General features: G+C 42.8%; 1 protein-coding gene across 1 annotated transcript in view; it reads right to left on the bottom strand.

Annotated features, from left to right (window-relative positions):
- The window catches only part of LOC137412531 (uncharacterized), a 52,298-nt gene extending 30,110 nt beyond the window's left edge, over positions 1-22,188 (bottom strand). The window contains exons 1-3 of the mRNA XM_068097854.2: positions 22,127-22,188; positions 21,488-21,609; positions 12,635-12,734 (exon numbers count right to left, since the gene is read on the bottom strand). Of these exons, the coding sequence (XP_067953955.1) occupies positions 12,635-12,734; positions 21,488-21,609; positions 22,127-22,144 (240 nt within the window). The 5' untranslated portion in view covers positions 22,145-22,188. The remainder of the gene's footprint in view (positions 1-12,634; positions 12,735-21,487; positions 21,610-22,126) is intronic.
- Positions 22,189-22,454: the final 266 nt, after the last annotated feature.

Genomic DNA, 22,454 nt, shown 5'->3' with positions numbered 1-22,454 from the left:
TTTACCAAACTCCGCTAGCCGTTAGCTTTGGACCAAACCATTTCATGTAAATAGAGGGGGGGGATTGTCACCGTACTCGCAAGCCGTTAGCTTTGGACCAAACCATTGCATGTAAATAGAGGGGGGGGATATACTTTTAGATATATATATAGTACGGGCATGCCCTAGTGTTTCTAATGTGGATAAGAGATGATGGTGATGGGATGTACATGTTTCTAATGTGGATAAGAGATGATGATGATGATGGGATGTACATGTTTCTAATGTGGATAAGAGATGATGGTGATGGGATGTTCATGTTTCTAATGTGGATAAGAGATGATGGTGATGGGATGTTCATGTTTCTAATGTGGATAAGAGATGATGGTGATGGGATGTACATGTTTCTAATGTGGATAAGAGATGATGATGATGGGATGTACATGTTTCTAATGTGGATAAGAGATGATGATGATGGGATGTACATGTTTCTAATGTGGATAAGAGATGATGGTGATGGGATGTTCATGTTTCTAATGTGGATAAGAGATGATGATGATGGGATGTTCATGTTTCTAATGTGGATAAGAGATGATGGTGATGGGATGTTCATGTTTCTAATGTGGATAAGAGATGATTGTGATGGGATGTTCATCTATCTATAATTCCAGTAATCTCTGTGTGTATGTTTGTATGTTTGTATGTTTGTATGTTTGTATGTATGTATGTATGTTTGTCTGTGACCGCTGTTTCTCGACAACTACCGGTCCGATATACTTGAAACTTGCCAGGTATATTGCTGGGGACCCGAGGATGTGCCTTTTCAAGGTTTGAAATTAATCGGACAAGTAGTTACCGAGCTATGGCGATTTAGCCGTTCGCCGTTCGCTTTGGCGTTGCGAATGGACCAAACCATTTCATGTAAATAGAGGGGGGGGTTCTGTGGTCGTTGCGAATGGACCAAACCATTTCATGTAAATAGAGGGGGGGATTGTCACCGTACTCGCAAGCCGTTCGCCGTTCGCTTTGGCGTTGCGAATGGACCAAACCATTTCATGTAAATAGAGGGGGGGGATATAATTTTAGATATATATATAGTACGGGCATATATATAGTACGGGCATGCCCTAGTGTTTCTAATGTGGGTAAGAGATGATGGTGATGGGATGTTCATGTTTCTAATGTGGATAAGAGATGATGGTGATGGGATGTTCATGTTTCTAATGTGGATAAGAGATGATGGTGATGGGATGTACATGTTTCTAATGTGGATAAGAGATGATGGTGATGGGATGTTCATGTTTCTAATGTGGATAAGGGATGATGGTGATGGGATGTACATGTTTCTAAGGTGGATAAGAGATGATGGTGATGGGATGTACATGTTTCTAAGGTGGATAAGAGATGATGGTGATGGGATGTACATGTTTCTAATGTGGATAAGAGATGATAGTGATGGGATGTACATGTTTCTAAGGTGGATAAGAGATGATGATGATGGGATGTACATCTATCTATAATTCCAGTAATCTCTGTGTGTCTGTGTGTGTGTGTGTGTGTGTGTGTGTGTGTGTGTTTGTCTGTGACCGCTGTTTCTCGACAACCATGGGTCCGATATACTTGAAACTTGCCAGGTATATTGCTGGGGACCCGAGGATGTGCCTTTTCAAGGTTTGAAATTAATCGGACAAGTGGTTCCAAAGGTATGGTCACCGTACTCGCAAGCCGTTCGCTTTGGCTTTGCGAATGGACCAAACCATTTCATGTAAATAGAGGGGAGGGGTTCTACCGTACTCGCAAGCCGTTCGCTTTGGCTTTGCGAATGGACCAAACCATTTCATGTAAATAGAGGGGGGGGGGTTCTGTGGTCGTTACTGCCACGTGGTTTCAAAGTTTTTTTTTGTTGTTGTTGTTTGCACGCATGTTTTTTTGCACCCACGTACGGGCACGCCCTAGTGTTTCTAATGTGGATAAGAGATGATAGTGATGGGATGTACATGTTTCTAAGGTGGATAAGAGATGATAGTGATGGGATGTACATGTTTCTAAGGTGGATAAGAGATGATGGTGATGGGATGTTCATGTTTCTAATGTGGATAAAAGATGGTGGTGATGGGATGTTCATGTTTCTAAGGTGGATAAGAGATGATGGTGATGGGATGTTCATGTTTCTAATGTGGATAAAAGATGGTGGTGATGGGATGTTCATGTTTCTAAGGTGGATAAGAGATGATAGTGATGGGATGTACATGTTTCTAATGTGGATAAGAGATGATGGTGATGGGATGTTCATGTTTCTAATGTGGATAAAAGATGATGGTGATGGGATGTACATGTTTCTAAGGTGGAGAAGAGATGATGATGATGGGATGTACATGTTTCTAAGGTGGATAAGAGATGATGATGATGGGATGTACATGTTTCTAAGGTGGATAAGAGATGATGGTGATGGGATGTACATGTTTCTAAGGTGGATAAGAGATGATGATGATGGGATGTACATGTTTCTAAGGTGGATAAGAGATGATGATGATGGGATGTACATGTTTCTAAGGTGGATAAGAGATGATGGTGATGGGATGTTCATGTTTCTAAGGTGGATAAGAGATGATGATGATGGGATGTACATGTTTCTAAGGTGGATAAGAGATGATGGTGATGGGATGTACATGTTTCTAAGGTGGATAAGAGATGATGATGATGGGATGTACATGTTTCTAATGTGGATAAGAGATGATGATGATGGGATGTACATGTTTCTAAGGTGGATAAGAGATGATGATGATGGGATGTACATGTTTCTAAGGTGGATAAGAGATGATGATGATGGGATGTTCATGTTTCTAAGGTGGATAAGAGATGGTGGTGATGGGATGTTCATGTTTCTAAGGTGGATAAGAGATGATGATGATGGGATGTTCATGTTTCTAAGGTGGATAAGAGATGGTGGTGATGGGATGTTCATGTTTCTAAGGTGGATAAGAGATGATGATGATGGGATGTTCATGTTTCTAAGGTGGATAAAAGATGGTGGTGATGGGATGTTCATGTTTCTAAGGTGGATAAAAGATGGTGGTGATGGGATGTACATGTTTCTAATGTGGATAAAAGATGATGGTGATGGGATGTTCATGTTTCTAAGGTGGATAAGAGATGATGGTGATGGGATGTTCATGTTTCTAAGGTGGATAAGAGATGATGGTGATGGGATGTTCATGTTTCTAAGGTGGATAAGAGATGATGGTGATGGGATGTTCATGTTTCTAAGGTGGATAAAAGATGGTGGTGATGGGATGTTCATGTTTCTAATGTGGATAAGAGATGATGGTGATGGGATGTACATGTTTCTAATGTGGATAAGAGATGATAGTGATGGGATGTACATGTTTCTAAGGTGGATAAGAGATGATAGTGATGGGATGTACATGTTTCTAAGGTGGATAAGAGATGATGGTGATGGGATGTACATGTTTCTAATGTGGATAAGAGATGATAGTGATGGGATGTACATGTTTCTAAGGTGGATAAGAGATGATGGTGATGGGATGTTCATGTTTCTAATGTGGATAGGAGATGATAGTGATGGGATGTACATGTTTCTAATGTGGATAAGAGATGATAGTGATGGGATGTACATGTTTCTAAGGTGGATAAGAGATGATGGTGATGGGATGTTCATGTTTCTAAGGTGGATAAAAGATGGTGGTGATGGGATGTTCATGTTTCTAAGGTGGATAAGAGATGATAGTGATGGGATGTACATGTTTCTAAGGTGGATAAGAGATGATAGTGATGGGATGTACATGTTTCTAATGTGGATAAGAGATGATAGTGATGGGATGTACATGTTTCTAATGTGGATAAGAGATGATGGTGATGGGATGTTCATGTTTCTAAGGTGGATAAAAGATGGTGGTGATGGGATGTTCATGTTTCTAATGTGGATAAGAGATGATGGTGATGGGATGTACATGTTTCTAATGTGGATAAGAGATGATAGTGATGGGATGTACATGTTTCTAAGGTGGATAAGAGATGATAGTGATGGGATGTACATGTTTCTAAGGTGGATAAGAGATGATGGTGATGGGATGTACATGTTTCTAAGGTGGATAAGAGATGATAGTGATGGGATGTACATGTTTCTAAGGTGGATAAGAGATGATGGTGATGGGATGTTCATGTTTCTAATGTGGATAAAAGATGGTGGTGATGGGATGTTCATGTTTCTAAGGTGGATAAGAGATGATGATGATGGGATGTACATGTTTCTAATGTGGATAAGAGATGATAGTGATGGGATGTACATGTTTCTAAGGTGGATAAGAGATGATGATGATGGGATGTACATCTATCTATAATTCCAGTAATCTCTGTGTGTCTGTGTGTGTGTGTGTGTGTGTGTGTGTGTGTGTGTGTGTTTGTCTGTGACCGCTGTTTCTCGACAACCACGGGTCCGATATACTTGAAACTTGCCAGGTATATTGCTGGGGACCCGAGGATGTGCCTTTTCAAGGTTTGAAATTAATCGGACAAGTGGTTCCCAAGGTATGGTCACCGTACTCGCAAGCCGTTCGCTTTGGCTTTGCGAATGAACCAAACCATTTCATGTAAATAGAGGGGGGGGGGGGGGGAGGGTTCTACCGTACTCGCAAGCCGTTCGCTTTGGCTTTGCGAATGGACCAAACCATTTCATGTAAATAGAGGGGGGGGGTTCTGTGGTCGTTACTGCCACGTGGTTTCAAAGTTTTTTTTTGTTGTTGTTGTTTGCACGCATGTTTTTTTGCACCCACGTACGGGCACGCCCTAGTGTTTCTAATGTGGATAAGAGATGATAGTGATGGGATGTACATGTTTCTAAGGTGGATAAGAGATGATAGTGATGGGATGTACATGTTTCTAAGGTGGATAAGAGATGATGGTGATGGGATGTTCATGTTTCTAATGTGGATAAAAGATGGTGGTGATGGGATGTTCATGTTTCTAAGGTGGATAAGAGATGATGGTGATGGGATGTTCATGTTTCTAATGTGGATAAAAGATGGTGGTGATGGGATGTTCATGTTTCTAAGGTGGATAAGAGATGATAGTGATGGGATGTACATGTTTCTAATGTGGATAAGAGATGATGGTGATGGGATGTTCATGTTTCTAATGTGGATAAAAGATGATGGTGATGGGATGTACATGTTTCTAAGGTGGAGAAGAGATGATGATGATGGGATGTACATGTTTCTAAGGTGGATAAGAGATGATGATGATGGGATGTACATGTTTCTAAGGTGGATAAGAGATGATGGTGATGGGATGTACATGTTTCTAAGGTGGATAAGAGATGATGATGATGGGATGTACATGTTTCTAAGGTGGATAAGAGATGATGATGATGGGATGTACATGTTTCTAATGTGGATAAGAGATGATGGTGATGGGATGTTCATGTTTCTAAGGTGGATAAGAGATGATGATGATGGGATGTACATGTTTCTAAGGTGGATAAGAGATGGTGGTGATGGGATGTTCATGTTTCTAAGGTGGATAAGAGATGATGATGATGGGATGTTCATGTTTCTAAGGTGGATAAGAGATGGTGGTGATGGGATGTTCATGTTTCTAAGGTGGATAAGAGATGATGATGATGGGATGTTCATGTTTCTAAGGTGGATAAAAGATGGTGGTGATGGGATGTTCATGTTTCTAAGGTGGATAAAAGATGGTGGTGATGGGATGTACATGTTTCTAATGTGGATAAAAGATGATGGTGATGGGATGTTCATGTTTCTAAGGTGGATAAGAGATGATGGTGATGGGATGTTCATGTTTCTAAGGTGGATAAGAGATGATGGTGATGGGATGTTCATGTTTCTAAGGTGGATAAGAGATGATGGTGATGGGATGTTCATGTTTCTAAGGTGGATAAAAGATGGTGGTGATGGGATGTTCATGTTTCTAAGGTGGATAAGAGATGATGGTGATGGGATGTACATGTTTCTAATGTGGATAAGAGATGATAGTGATGGGATGTACATGTTTCTAAGGTGGATAAGAGATGATAGTGATGGGATGTACATGTTTCTAAGGTGGATAAGAGATGATGGTGATGGGATGTACATGTTTCTAATGTGGATAAGAGATGATAGTGATGGGATGTACATGTTTCTAAGGTGGATAAGAGATGATGGTGATGGGATGTTCATGTTTCTAATGTGGATAAGAGATGATAGTGATGGGATGTACATGTTTCTAATGTGGATAAGAGATGATAGTGATGGGATGTACATGTTTCTAAGGTGGATAAGAGATGATGGTGATGGGATGTTCATGTTTCTAAGGTGGATAAAAGATGGTGGTGATGGGATGTTCATGTTTCTAAGGTGGATAAGAGATGATAGTGATGGGATGTACATGTTTCTAAGGTGGATAAGAGATGATAGTGATGGGATGTACATGTTTCTAATGTGGATAAGAGATGATAGTGATGGGATGTACATGTTTCTAATGTGGATAAGAGATGATGGTGATGGGATGTTCATGTTTCTAAGGTGGATAAAAGATGGTGGTGATGGGATGTTCATGTTTCTAATGTGGATAAGAGATGATGGTGATGGGATGTACATGTTTCTAATGTGGATAAGAGATGATAGTGATGGGATGTACATGTTTCTAAGGTGGATAAGAGATGATAGTGATGGGATGTACATGTTTCTAAGGTGGATAAGAGATGATGATGATGGGATGTACATGTTTCTAAGGTGGATAAGAGATGATGGTGATGGGATGTACATGTTTCTAAGGTGGATAAGAGATGATGATGATGGGATGTACATGTTTCTAAGGTGGATAAGAGATGATGATGATGGGATGTACATGTTTCTAAGGTGGATAAGAGATGATGGTGATGGGATGTTCATGTTTCTAAGGTGGATAAGAGATGATGATGATGGGATGTACATGTTTCTAAGGTGGATAAGAGATGGTGGTGATGGGATGTTCATGTTTCTAAGGTGGATAAGAGATGATGATGATGGGATGTTCATGTTTCTAAGGTGGATAAGAGATGGTGGTGATGGGATGTTCATGTTTCTAAGGTGGATAAGAGATGATGATGATGGGATGTTCATGTTTCTAAGGTGGATAAAAGATGGTGGTGATGGGATGTTCATGTTTCTAAGGTGGATAAAAGATGGTGGTGATGGGATGTACATGTTTCTAATGTGGATAAAAGATGATGGTGATGGGATGTTCATGTTTCTAATGTGGATAAGAGATGATGGTGATGGGATGTTCATGTTTCTAAGTTGGATAAGAGATGATGGTGATGGGATGTTCATGTTTCTAAGGTGGATAAAAGATGGTGGTGATGGGATGTTCATGTTTCTAAGGTGGATAAGAGATGATGGTGATGGGATGTACATGTTTCTAATGTGGATAAGAGATGATAGTGATGGGATGTACATGTTTCTAAGGTGGATAAGAGATGATAGTGATGGGATGTACATGTTTCTAAGGTGGATAAGAGATGATGGTGATGGGATGTACATGTTTCTAATGTGGATAAGAGATGATAGTGATGGGATGTACATGTTTCTAAGGTGGATAAGAGATGATGGTGATGGGATGTTCATGTTTCTAATGTGGATAAGAGATGATAGTGATGGGATGTACATGTTTCTAATGTGGATAAGAGATGATAGTGATGGGATGTACATGTTTCTAAGGTGGATAAGAGATGATGGTGATGGGATGTTCATGTTTCTAAGGTGGATAAAAGATGGTGGTGATGGGATGTTCATGTTTCTAAGGTGGATAAGAGATGATAGTGATGGGATGTACATGTTTCTAAGGTGGATAAGAGATGATAGTGATGGGATGTACATGTTTCTAATGTGGATAAGAGATGATAGTGATGGGATGTACATGTTTCTAATGTGGATAAGAGATGATGGTGATGGGATGTTCATGTTTCTAAGGTGGATAAAAGATGGTGGTGATGGGATGTTCATGTTTCTAATGTGGATAAGAGATGATGGTGATGGGATGTACATGTTTCTAATGTGCATAAGAGATGATAGTGATGGGATGTACATGTTTCTAAGGTGGATAAGAGATGATAGTGATGGGATGTACATGTTTCTAAGGTGGATAAGAGATGATGGTGATGGGATGTACATGTTTCTAAGGTGGATAAGAGATGATAGTGATGGGATGTACATGTTTCTAAGGTGGATAAGAGATGATGGTGATGGGATGTTCATGTTTCTAATGTGGATAAAAGATGGTGGTGATGGGATGTTCATGTTTCTAAGGTGGATAAGAGATGATGATGATGGGATGTACATGTTTCTAATGTGGATAAGAGATGATAGTGATGGGATGTACATGTTTCTAAGGTGGATAAGAGATGATGATGATGGGATGTACATCTATCTATAATTCCAGTAATCTCTGTGTGTCTGTGTGTGTGTGTGTGTGTGTGTGTGTGTGTGTGTGTGTGTGTGTGTGTTTGTCTGTGACCGCTGTTTCTCGACAACCACGGGTCCGATATACTTGAAACTTGCCAGGTATATTGCTGGGGACCCGAGGATGTGCCTTTTCAAGGTTTGAAATTAATCGGACAAGTGGTTCCCAAGGTATGGTCACCGTACTCGCAAGCCGTTCGCTTTGGCTTTGCGAATGAACCAAACCATTTCATGTAAATAGAGGGGGGGGGGGGGTTCTACCGTACTCGCAAGCCGTTCGCTTTGGCTTTGCGAATGGACCAAACCATTTCATGTAAATAGAGGGGGGGGTTCTGTGGTCGTTACTGCCACGTGGTTTCAAAGTTTTTTTTTGTTGTTGTTGTTTGCACGCATGTTTTTTTGCACCCACGTACGGGCACGCCCTAGTGTTTCTAATGTGGATAAGAGATGATAGTGATGGGATGTACATGTTTCTAAGGTGGATAAGAGATGATAGTGATGGGATGTACATGTTTCTAAGGTGGATAAGAGATGATGGTGATGGGATGTTCATGTTTCTAATGTGGATAAAAGATGGTGGTGATGGGATGTTCATGTTTCTAAGGTGGATAAGAGATGATGGTGATGGGATGTTCATGTTTCTAATGTGGATAAAAGATGGTGGTGATGGGATGTTCATGTTTCTAAGGTGGATAGGAGATGATAGTGATGGGATGTACATGTTTCTAATGTGGATAAGAGATGATGGTGATGGGATGTTCATGTTTCTAATGTGGATAAAAGATGATGGTGATGGGATGTACATGTTTCTAAGGTGGAGAAGAGATGATGATGATGGGATGTACATGTTTCTAAGGTGGATAAGAGATGATGATGATGGGATGTACATGTTTCTAAGGTGGATAAGAGATGATGGTGATGGGATGTACATGTTTCTAAGGTGGATAAGAGATGATGATGATGGGATGTACATGTTTCTAAGGTGGATAAGAGATGATGATGATGGGATGTACATGTTTCTAAGGTGGATAAGAGATGATGGTGATGGGATGTTCATGTTTCTAAGGTGGATAAGAGATGATGATGATGGGATGTACATGTTTCTAAGGTGGATAAGAGATGATGGTGATGGGATGTACATGTTTCTAAGGTGGATAAGAGATGATGATGATGGGATGTACATGTTTCTAAGGTGGATAAGAGATGATGATGATGGGATGTACATGTTTCTAAGGTGGATAAGAGATGATGATGATGGGATGTACATGTTTCTAAGGTGGATAAGAGATGATGATGATGGGATGTTCATGTTTCTAAGGTGGATAAGAGATGGTTGTGATGGGATGTTCATGTTTCTAAGGTGGATAAGAGATGATGATGATGGGATGTTCATGTTTCTAAGGTGGATAAGAGATGGTGGTGATGGGATGTTCATGTTTCTAAGGTGGATAAGAGATGATGATGATGGGATGTTCATGTTTCTAAGGTGGATAAGAGATGGTGGTGATGGGATGTTCATGTTTCTAAGGTGGATAAGAGATGATGATGATGGGATGTTCATGCTTCTAAGGTGGATAAGAGATGATGGTGATGGGATGTACATGTTTCTAAGGTGGATAAGAGATGATGGTGATGGGATGTACATGTTTCTAAGGTGGATAAGAGATGATGATGATGGGATGTACATGTTTCTAAGGTGGATAAGAGATGATGATGATGGGATGTACATGTTTCTAAGGTGGATAAGAGATGATGGTGATGGGATGTTCATGTTTCTAAGGTGGATAAGAGATGATGGTGATGGGATGTACATGTTTCTAAGGTGGATAAGAGATGATGATGATGGGATGTACATGTTTCTAAGGTGGATAAGAGATGATGGTGATGGGATGTACATGTTTCTAAGGTGGATAAGAGATGATGATGATGGGATGTACATGTTTCTAAGGTGGATAAGAGATGATGATGATGGGATGTACATGTTTCTAAGGTGGATAAGAGATGATGATGATGGGATGTACATGTTTCTAAGGTGGATAAGAGATGATGATGATGGGATGCACATGTTTCTAAGGTGGATAAGAGATGATGGTGATGGGATGTACATGTTTCTAAGGTGGATAAGAGATGATGATGATGGGATGTACATGTTTCTAAGGTGGATAAGAGATGATGATGATGGGATGTACATGTTTCTAAGGTGGATAAGAGATGATGATGATGGGATGTACATGTTTCTAAGGTGGATAAGAGATGATGATGATGGGATGTACATGTTTCTAAGGTGGATAAGAGATGATGGTGATGGGATGTACATGTTTCTAAGGTGGATAAGAGATGATGATGATGGGATGTACATGTTTCTAAGGTGGATAAGAGATGATGATGGGATGTACATGTTTCTAAGGTGGATAAGAGATGATGATGATGGGATGTACATGTTTCTAAGGTGGATAAGAGATGATGATGATGGGATGTTCATGTTTCTAAGGTGGATAAGAGATGGTGGTGATGGGATGTTCATGTTTCTAAGGTGGATAAGAGATGATGATGATGGGATGTTCATGTTTCTAAGGTGGATAAGAGATGATAGTGATGGGATGTTCATGTTTCTAAGGTGGATAAGAGATGATGATGATGGGATGTTCATGTTTCTAAGGTGGATAAGAGATGGTGGTGATGGGATGTTCATGTTTCTAAGGTGGATAAGAGATGGTGGTGATGGGATGTTCATGTTTCTAAGGTGGATAAGAGATGATGATGATGGGATGTTCATGTTTCTAAGGTGGATAAGAGATGATGATGATGGGATGTTCATGTTTCTAAGGTGGATAAGAGATGGTGGTGATGGGATGTTCATGTTTCTAAGGTGGATAAGAGATGATGATGATGGGATGTTCATGTTTCTAAGGTGGATAAGAGATGGTGGTGATGGGATGTTCATGTTTCTAAGGTGGATAAGAGATGATGATGATGGGATGTTCATGTTTCTAAGGTGGATAAGAGATGATGATGATGGGATGTTCATGTTTCTAAGGTGGATAAGAGATGGTGGTGATGGGATGTTCATGTTTCTAAGGTGGATAAGAGATGATGATGATGGGATGTTCATGTTTCTAAGGTGGATAAGAGATGATGGTGATGGGATATTCATGTTTCTAAGGTGGATAAGAGATGATGATGATGGGATGTACATGTTTCTAAGGTGGATAAGAGATGATGGTGATGGGATGTACATGTTTCTAATGTGGATCAGAGATGATGGTGATGGGATGTTCATGTTTCTAAGGTGGATAAGAGATGATGATGATGCGATGTACATGTTTCTAAGGTGGATAAGAGATGATGATGATGGGATGTACATGTTTCTAATGTGGATAAGAGATGATGATGATGGGATGTACATGTTTCTAATGTGGATCAGAGATGATGATGATGGGATGTACATGTTTCTAAGGTGGATAAGAGATGATGATGATGGGATGTTCATGTTTCTAAGGTGGATAAGAGATGATGATGATGGGATGTACATGTTTCTAATGTGGATCAGAGATGATGATGATGGGATGTACATGTTTCTAATGTGGATAAGAGATGATGATGATGGGATGTACATGTTTCTAATGTGGATCAGAGATGATGATGATGGGATGTACATGTTTCTAAGGTGGATAAGAGATGATGATGATGGGATGTACATGTTTCTAAGGTGGATAAGAGATGATGATGATGGGATGTACATGTTTCTAATGTGGATCAGAGATGATGATGATGGGATGTACATGTTTCTAAGGTGGATAAGAGATGATGGTGATGGGATGTTCATGTTTCTAAGGTGGATAAGAGATGATGATGATGGGATGTACATGTTTCTAAGGTGGATAAGAGATGATGATGATGGGATGTACATGTTTCTAAGGTGGATAAGAGATGATGATGATGGGATGTACATGTTTCTAAGGTGGATAAGAGATGATGATGATGGGATGTACATGTTTCTAAGGTGGATAAGAGATGATGGTGATGGGATGTACCACATGATCGTTCTTTACCCCAATGAGATTTCTATCAAATAATTTCGAAACAATTTCAATGATTTAAACGAAAAATAAATTAAGCTCAATAATTGAGCTTCAACATGGATGAAAAAACCCTTCAGGATTGCCTCGGCACTGATGGAGCTCTTTCCCTCTTACCAGAGATATATTTAGGGTGAATCGCAGTTTATCTTCCACTTCATTATGATTCATCTTCGCTGCATCAGAGCCACAAATGGAAATGATGATATCTCCACTCCTGATGAAATAAACAATAGTTTAACATGCAGTAATTTATGTACTCAATGTCATTTGTAACAACAAGTTGCATTGATGCATCCAATGTCAATTTGTGTTCGGCCGTGTGAAGTTTGGAGCAATTGTAACAGATTTCATTTGTATGAAATTTATATGAAGTGCTTCATGGACATCTTGATCTTGTAAAGAATCTTTCTGCACAAGATTGAGGCTCATGGAAGGGTGAGATGACAGAGGGTAAAAAGGCCTGAGGGCACATTGGACAAAAGGACAATGAAATAAAGTTGGCCTTAAAAGCTCGCCTCCGATTGGCCACCCTCCATCGTGCAAAGTCTTTCCTTGGCAAACCTGGAGTTGTAAGAACACACAAAGCCGTCATTCACAGCTCGTGGAGTACTCCGGGTGTCATCTTTGGCCTGGTGCCCCTGCCTCACGCCTTGCTCAGTTTATTGCCATGGAAACCAAGGTCCTCAAAATTAATGGAATCTCCCGCGATGAAGCTGAGTCTCTCGGCCTTTTACCCTCGTATCGCTTGCCTTTCTGTTTTCTCCAACCTCCTTTCTGGTCTTGTACCCTCTGTCCTTTCTTTGCTCTATCTCAGCCTCCGTCCAGGTTGATGCAACTTCATCAGCCTGTTCACTGTCTTTACGATGGCTGACACATCACCCCAGGTCAACTACCCACCCCTTCGTCCACGCACATTCTTTTTACACTCAGCAACTCTTCCGGAGCCCACCATTCCTGTCGCCGTTGTTGTTTTCTCTTTTTACCTCCGCCACCAAAGGTTTATGTTTTCACCCCTGTCTGTTTCCCAATTTGTGGATAAGAGATGGCAACCTTGGTTCTGATGTTTGTCTGTTTGTTTGTGAACAATATATCTCAAAAAGTTGTGGACAGATTCGGACGGAATTTGGCAGAGATGTAGCGCGTGCGACAAGGACGAAATGGTTAGATTTTGGTGAAGATCCGGATTCGGATCCGGATACCAGAATTTTTTAAGTGATTCTTCACCATTGGGAGATAGAGGGCCAAAAACTATATACAGCAGGATATCTCAAAACGTTGTGGATGGATTTGGACGAAACTTGGTGGACAGGTTGTGTGTGTGACAAGGAAGGATCGACTCGATTTTGGTGAAGATCTGAATATGGATTCGGATATGAGAATTATTAAGTTTTTAAAGTGATTCTTCACCATTGTGTTACGTGGTCCCCTCGGTGAATACCTGGTCTCGGTGACCCCCGGACCGTGAGAGGAACTTCGCCAGAAAGTTATATTATATATGCGCTTTCGCCACGCAATTCATATGAATTCCACCCAAGAGACAACTGAAGTTCAAGGATATATTTCAATGGTAATGATACCATACAACTTCAATGATACAACCACGAAGATTTTCCCCGAGCAATCAACAATAAACAACCATCAACAATTCCCCATCCACAATCAATTCCCTATGATTAAGATGGCCATCTTATATGTGTGTGTCCCCGTGAGTACTCACGACCCCCTTTTGGTCTCAGTCCCGCATAATGTCTCTGGGCCCCTCCTGACCAAGATGATGGTCGGCGTCGCCGCACTCGGGCGGTTGAACGAACCCCGGGTGGACGTGTTTCCACCGGGCAGGTATCGTACCCGGCACCCCGGCTGCAGCCCCTCGTGGCCACGCGAAGCGGGTACGGGAAAGCCAGCCAAAAGCCCCACGCCGCTTGCAAGGCGTGTTAGGCCCCAACGGGCGACCCGTACGCGTCTTTTTAGACGGTGTCGCGAACGGTGCCAAACGCTGGGTCGGTGCACGGCCACACGACAGTTTGACGTCCACCGGGCAGGTATCCATCCCGGTAACTCCTCTCGCCAGATGGGCTCGGGAACGCCGCTTTTCCACACGGCTCAATCAATCCCACCTTTCGTTGGAGCGGGGCGAGGAAGAAGAATAACCGTCGCTTTTCTTCCTCGTCTTTTTCTCTTCCGTTTTCGATCACTTCCGTTTCCGGCCACTTTTTCAGAAGGGCTCCTGACCCTCCAACCACAACAACCCTTAATATACTACACACGGATAAGCAAAGACCTGAATGGTAATTCACATACATTCACATAAATATGTAACACTCCCCCCCTTCAAGAAAGAAAGTTTGAACCCAGCGAAAACTTTCTTTGCCGGCCAATTTGGAGAAACAAACCAGATAACTCAACCCCCCCACATTATCAGTTCCCCCCGGGCACAGTTATCACTTAACAATAAAGCAACCAAAATTTTACCACAACCCCTCCAGATTACTCACTCTGGACTAAGCACCAGCAACGACATTGTCCCTGCCAAATCAAACTCCATCTCATGACCCTCTGACTTTGACCGTCAGTTTCTTGTGAATGAAGGTTAAGGGGTTGATCAAAGATCCAAAGTTAAGCCACTCGATAGCACTTTTTCCGGGAGGCCAAGCCGAGTATTCACTACATGGATGCCTTTAGGAACGTGGAGTTCACGGTTAGTCCGTGCAGGAAAGTTCTCTACATGGGCGCCTTGAGGAACGTGGAGTTCACGGTTAGTCCGTGCATGAAAGTTCACTACATGGACGCCTTTAGGAACGGCGTTCACGGTTAATCCGTGTAGGAATCTTGGCTCGGCGGCTCCGCCGCATTCAGTGCTTCAGCTTCTCAGAACTTCCCTAATACTTAGGGTGGGACCACTTGTCCCTGTCGTCCCATGAATAGCGGTCTCCTTTTCGGCCACTACTTTGCCAATCCTTCCTTCGGGAGCGGCCGTAACTCAGGGAGCCTCCATAATAATATTGATTGCGGCCACCACCAACACTACCGCCCAGTTGTCCTCTCCTGTAGACCTCTCGACGCCTACGAAATGCCTTCCCTACTGTTATGGTCCGACCCTCCAAATCCTTGCCATTCCAATTCTTCTCTGCCTCTCTGGCGTCTTTTGTGCTGGCAAACGTGACAAAGCCGAACCCTCTTGACTGTTGCGTTTCCCAGTCTCTTACCAACCGCACTTCCACCAGCGGCCCATATCTGTTGAAGACAGAGGTCAGAACTTCTTCCTCTGTTTTGAAGTTCAGTCCCCCTACAAATAACTTGGCACTTTTGTCGCCATCCCGAGCTGGTGTGGCGTTAATTTCCCTGCTGGGCTCTTTACCAACCCTCAGGTTACCAGAAACTTGACCCCCGGCCAAATCATTCCCGATAACCACAGATACACCCTCTACAGGAAGCGTGGCTTGTAAACCGACGGTGACCGGTCCTGACACCAAATCGGACTCCAAATGGATGACATGAAGGGGAGCACTAACACCGCCCCCGATCCCCTGTAAACGAACACTATCCCCCGTTGCCGTCTCCTCGGACCATGGCAAAATGCCTTCAAGCATTAAAGATTGATGTGCCCCTGTGTCCCTCAATATCCTAACCGGTTTCCGGTTAGTCGAGGCTCCATCCCGTGACACAAACCCCTCTGAAATAAATGGTTGGTAACCCTTTTGATGGCGATTTCTCACAATGGCCATTGCATTTGGAGTCGTAATAGTCGGACTCCGCTCTGGGTCTTCCCTTTTCATGCGGTAACAACTGGACATCAAGTGTCCAGGTTTCTTGCAAAAAGCGCAAGTAGGCCCGGAGGAAAAACTCGTGGTCTGCCTCGGGCCCCCCGAACTATAAGTTTGTCTTGGGCCCGCATCCCTCTGATTTCGAACAGGTGGGGTATCATAGTTGTCCCCATAATCATCTCGAGGCCGCCGCCATGTATTGTCGTTCTCCGCACCTGCTGTTCCCCACCTCCCCTGCGGAGATCTAGGCGAGGAGTTAGGTTTGTGGACCCCTATTCGGTGGGTTAAGGCATAATCGTCTGCCATGGTGGCTGCGTCCCACAACTTTGGTACTTTCTTTTCCTGCAGGTACACTTTGATGTCCTCGTGGACACACTGCTGGAATTCCTCCACCAGGATCAAGTCACGCAATGTTTCGAAGTCTTTCCCGACTCCTTTTGACTCACACCACCGATCAAACATGTTTTCTTTCACTCTGGCAAACTCCACATGGGTCTCACTCTCCCTCTTCCTGGCATTCCTGAATTTTTGCCTGTAAGCTTCTGGAACCAACTCATAGGCTTTGAGGATGTGCTTCTTCAGTACCTCATAATCTGCACATTGGTCCATTGGTAGCGCCGAATAAATTTCCTGAGCTTTCCCCACCAGCACACTTTGTACGAGTATGGTCCAGGCCTCCTCCGGCCAGTTTAATTGTCGAGCCACTTTCTCAAAGTGTGGAAAAAATTTCGCGACTTCCTTTTCACTGAACGGTGGAACCAGCCTCACATGTCTGCCCACATCCCAGGTTTTCTGGTTAGGTGTCGACCCCGTCAGCAAGGGTGGTGCCTCTCCCCATTCTCTCATTAACTCCAGCTCCTTGAATTTGATTTCTTGCTGAAGCTCCATGTCACGTTCCTTTAATTCCCTTTCCGCTTTTCTCTCCTCTGCTTCGAGGTCCCTTGCAGCTCTCCTCTCCTCTGCTTTTCTCCCTTCTAACCTTTCCTGGAGTTCTCGTTCCACTCTCCTTTCCTCTGCTTGTTTCTCTTCTCTCCTCTCTTCTGCTTTCCTTTCCTCTTCTGATCTTTCCTTTTCTGCTTTCCTTTCTTCTTCTGCTCTTTCCTTTTCTGCTTTCCTTTCTTCTTCTGCTCTTTCCTTTCCTGCTTTCCTTTCTTCTTCTGCTCTTTCCTTTTCTGCTTTCCTTTCTTCTTCTGCTCTTTCCTTTTCTGCTTTCCTTTCTTCTTCTTTGATCCGTTCCTGGCTCCGTAATTGCAACTCCAGTTTCCGGAGCTCAACATCTTCTGGTTCTTCGGGTAGCCACTCCCAGGCTAACTCGTCCCATGTTCCTAATCCCACCATAGATTGTATCACCGTGGCCTGCAACTCTGCCTTCCTCAAATTAGTTCGGACCTCCAAGTTAAAATGTTTGGCCAATTTCAAGAGGTCCGACTTTAGTAACGCTCGGAACTGTGCCTCACTCGGTGTTACCGCAAAGTTCTGTGCCACAAACGCCATGGTGACTATCGTTAACACCTGTTAACCTTCACCCAAGACTTTACCCCAATTTCCCCAAAAATTTTCCAATTAATACTTAATTAATAAATTTTAATTAATAAAAATATTATTTTATTATTTTATACAATTTTAGATCCCGGACGTAGACCCAATTGCGAAACCGCAAATCGTAATTTGGACGAGCCCCCAATTCTGTTACGTGGTCCCCTCGGTGAATACCTGGTCTCGGTGACCCCCGGACCGTGAGAGGAACTTCGCCAGAAAGTTATATTATATATGCGCTTTCGCCACGCAATCCATATGAATTCCACCCAAGAGACAACTGAAGTTCAAGGATATATTTCAATGGTAATGATACCATACAATTTCAATGATACAACCACGGAGATTTTCCCCGAGCAATCAACAATAAACAACCATCAACAATTCCCCATCCACAATCAATTCCCTATGATTAAGATGGCCATCTTATATGTGTGTGTCCCCGTGAGTACTCACGACCCCCTTTTGGTCTCGGTCCCGCACAATGTCTCTGGGCCCCTCCTGACCAAGATGATGGTCGGCGTCGCCGCACTCGGGCGGTTGAACGAACCCCGGGTGGACGTGTTTCCACCGGGCAGGTATCGTACCCGGCACCCCGGCTGCAGCCCCTCGTGGCCACGCGAAGCGGGTACGGGAAAGCCAGCCAAAAGCCCCACGCCGCTTGCAAGGCGTGTTAGGCCGCAACGGGCGACCCGTACGCGTCTTTTTAGACGGTGTCGCGAACGGTGCCAAACGCTGGGTCAGTGCACGGCCACACGACAGTTTGACGTCCACCGGGCAGGTATCCTTCCCGGTAACTCCTCTCGCCAGACGGGCTCGGGAACGCCGCTTTTCCACACGGCTCAATCAATCCCACCTTTCGTCGGAGCGGGGCGAGGAAGAAGAATAACCGTCGCTTTTCTTCCTCGTCTTTTTCTCTTCCGTTTTCGGTCACTTCCGTTTCCGGCCACTTTTTCAGAAGGGCTGCTGACCCTCCAGCCACAACAACCCTTAATATACTACACACGGATAAGCAAAGACCTGAATGGTAATTCACATACATTCACATAAATATGTAACAATTGGGAGATCGGGTCAAAAACGATACATACCAGGATATCTCAAAAAGTTGTCGACGGATGATTTTTATTAAATGCGATTCTGTATTGTGATTTTCTGGTCTACTCTGGGATACAAAACGTAAGCTGTTCACCTGGCGGAGGTATGCTCTCTACTGAGTGCCGTTCTAGTTGTTCCATTTTTTTTCCATCCCCACTTTTTCCCTTCCTCTTCTTCCTTTGTTTACATTTTTATCCAGCTTATTCACCTCCTATATCCTTAATCCTTTCCCCTCACTTTCATTACTCTTCGAAGTGTCCCTCTACCTTGCTGTTGGTGTGTTTTCACATTTCCACTATATTCTGTTCTTTGTTTCCACCATGTCACTTTGTTTTCACCGACTCTATATGAAAAAAAAACATAGGGCCAATACCCCTGGTGCGCACCTGGGAGAATTTTTTTTTTTTTTTTTTTTTTTTTTTTTTTTTTTTTTTTTTTTTTTGTATACAATATCGAGGCTCGTGAAAGAGCGAACATTAATCACACAGAAAGACAAACCGACACATAAAACAGTATACTGCACTGACTAAAGGTATTTTAAACCAATTTCAGTGGTTTCTAGAAAACAGGGCAGCATGTAGAATCATACTAACATAATCATAAGACTTTAATCAAACAAACAAAAATATCCCTATTTTGGGGGGCAACCCCCCCACCTCCAAACCACCTCCAACTCCGTATACCTCCTCAGACCCCAATTTTTCTAATGCCTTGAACATACATTGGAACATCACTGGTGATAAAGGTTGTGGTGTAGTTTCATCGAAATTGCGTGTGTAGTTTCTGAGAAGAAAGCAAATACCTATTTGGGGGTGTGGGGGCAAGCCCCTGTAGACCCCCTTAAACCTCGATTCTCTTAGTGCCGTGAACAAACTTCGGTACATCACGGGTGACGAAGGTTGTGGTCAAGTTTAATCCAAATAGTGTTTGTAGTTTCAGAGGAAAAAGCAAATTCCCATTTTAGGGCTTAAACCTGGATCCACTTTTACCCCGGTAAACCCCCTTAGACCCCGATATTTTTAATGCCGTGAACAAACTTTAGTCACAACACAACAAATATAATTTGTGCCAAGTTTGGTCACAATCCGTTCAGCGTTTTCGGAGAAGTTGCAAGTGTTGATGGACTGATGACGCGCCATCGCATAAGCTCCCCTGGACTTCCTTCCAGGTGAGATAACAAGCAAGCGAATGAAAGACACAGAGGGGAGCGGGGTTGGTAATCGAGTACCACGACACGTGTGATATGATTGATATTGATTTGAGTACCACGACACGTGATAGGTGTTCATTCCAGTAATATAACACGTGTGAACTGTGCAGGTGTTCATGTTATATGACATGTGTGATGTGTGCAGGTGTTCATTCGAGTAATATAACACGTGCGAACTGTGCAGGTGTTCATGTTATATGATATGTGTGATGTGTGCAGGTGTTCATTCGAGTAATATAACACGTGTGAACTGTGCAGGTGTTCATGTTACATGACATGCGTGATGTGGTCGGGTGTTCATTCGAGTAATATAACACGTGTGAACTGTGCAGGTGTTCATGTTATATGACATGTGTGATGTGTGCAGGTGTTCATTCGAGTAATATAACACGGGTGAACTGTGCAGGTGTTCATGTTATATGACATGTGTGATGTGTGCAGGTGTTCATTCGAGTAATATAACACGTGTGAACTGTGCAGGTGTTCATGTCACATGACATGCGTGATGTGGTCGGGTGTTCATTCGAGTAATATAATACGTGTGAACTGTGCAGGTGTTCATGTTATATGACATGCGTGATGTGTGCAGGTGTTCATTCGAGTAATATAACACGTGTGAACTGTGCATGTGTTCATGTTACATGACATGCATGATGTGTGCAGGTGTTCATTCGAGTAATATAACACGTGTGAACTGTGCAGGTGTTCATGTCACATGACATGCATGATGTGGTCGGGTGTTCATTCGAGTAATATAACACGTGTGAACTGTGCAGGTGTTCATGTTATATGACATGCGTGATGTGTGCAGGTGTTCATTCGAGTAATATAACACGTGTGAACTGTGCAGGTGTTCATGTCACATGACATGCATGATGTGGTCGGGTGTTCATTCGAGTAATATAACACGTGTGAACTGTGCAGGTGTTCATGTTATATGACATGTGTGATGTGTGCAGGTGTTCATTCGAGTAATATAACACGTGTGAACTGTGCAGGTGTTCATGTCACATGACATGCATGATGTGGTCGGGTGTTCATTCGAGTAATATAACACGTGTGAACTGTGCAGGTGTTCATGTTATATGACATGTGTGATGTGTGCAGGTGTTCATTCAAGTAATATAACACGGGTGAACTGTGCAGGTGTTCATGTTACATGACATGCGTGATGTGGTCGGGTGTTCATTCGAGTAATATAACACGTGTGAACTGTGCAGGTGTTCATGTTATATGACATGCGTGATGTGTGCAGGTGTTCATTCGAGTAATATAACACGTGTGAACTGTGCATGTGTTCATGTTATATGACATGCGTGATGTGTGCAGGTGTTCATTCGAGTAAGATGACAAATGTACCGTAATGGCAGCTTGTGCCTTTGTCCGTTGTGCAGCACAGTGTGCAGAATATGTTGATATCCTTCCTCCATCTTTGTTGTGTGCAGCACCAAACCCATGAGCTCCCCCATCTCATACTCGTCCTGCACATGTAGGCATTCGTGTATTTATAATTTCAGCCAGTCTTATGTTTATACTTTCATGCTTACCACGTTGTTATGATCATGATAACTTGAGTGTATTTAGTGGGGGCGGAAGGGGGGGAGGCGGGGTGGGGAGGGGTTGAGTGGTTGGGGGGCAGGTATGAGGTGTTAATTATAAAACGAAATTAATAGGAAGGCATATCATAATTTTAAGGTGTTGTAGAAGTTTTTAAAAAGGTCAAATTCAGGTGGCAATAATAAATTGTAAGATAGGTAGAACAGCATCGACAACGTTCCAAACATGAATGTTATGTCCATGGGGCTTGGTGTTCAAACAAGGTCCCAGTGATGACGGAGTGCAGACATAGGCCCAGAGAATGACAGTGCAGGACAAACCATGAGCAGCGTTTTACATGTACAGAGTTTGATATATGTCTTACAATAACAGGGAACATGTAATAATGGTGAGAACACAAAACAAGAAACCAGGGTACAACACATTGATCCAAAAACCTACCGACTGGGGCTGTTCCATGTCTCTCTCTGTCTCTCTTTGCTTGAAGAGTCACCAAGCTCGAGCTGAAACAGAACACAGGATAATATAGTACCCAGTCACAGACGTCACATAGGATGATATCATACGCAGTCACAGAGGATGATATAGTAACGGGTCACACAGGGCGATATAATACCCCGTGCCAGAGGGAGATATATCTAGTACCCAGTCACTGAGGGTGTTCTTATAGTATCCAGTCATAAAGGAGCCTGTTCTGCATTTCAGTATGTGGTTAAGCTATGCGCAGGTGATATAAAATGTACGTATTAGAGTTTCGTTCTTGGGTTTC

Source organism: Myxine glutinosa, chromosome 13 (assembly GCF_964187855.1).
Source record: "Myxine glutinosa chromosome 13, kmMyxGlut1.1, whole genome shotgun sequence".
NCBI lineage: Eukaryota > Metazoa > Chordata > Myxini > Myxiniformes > Myxinidae > Myxine > Myxine glutinosa.
Note: the sequence above shows the minus strand (reverse complement) of the source record. Positions and strands in the feature narration are given on the sequence as shown.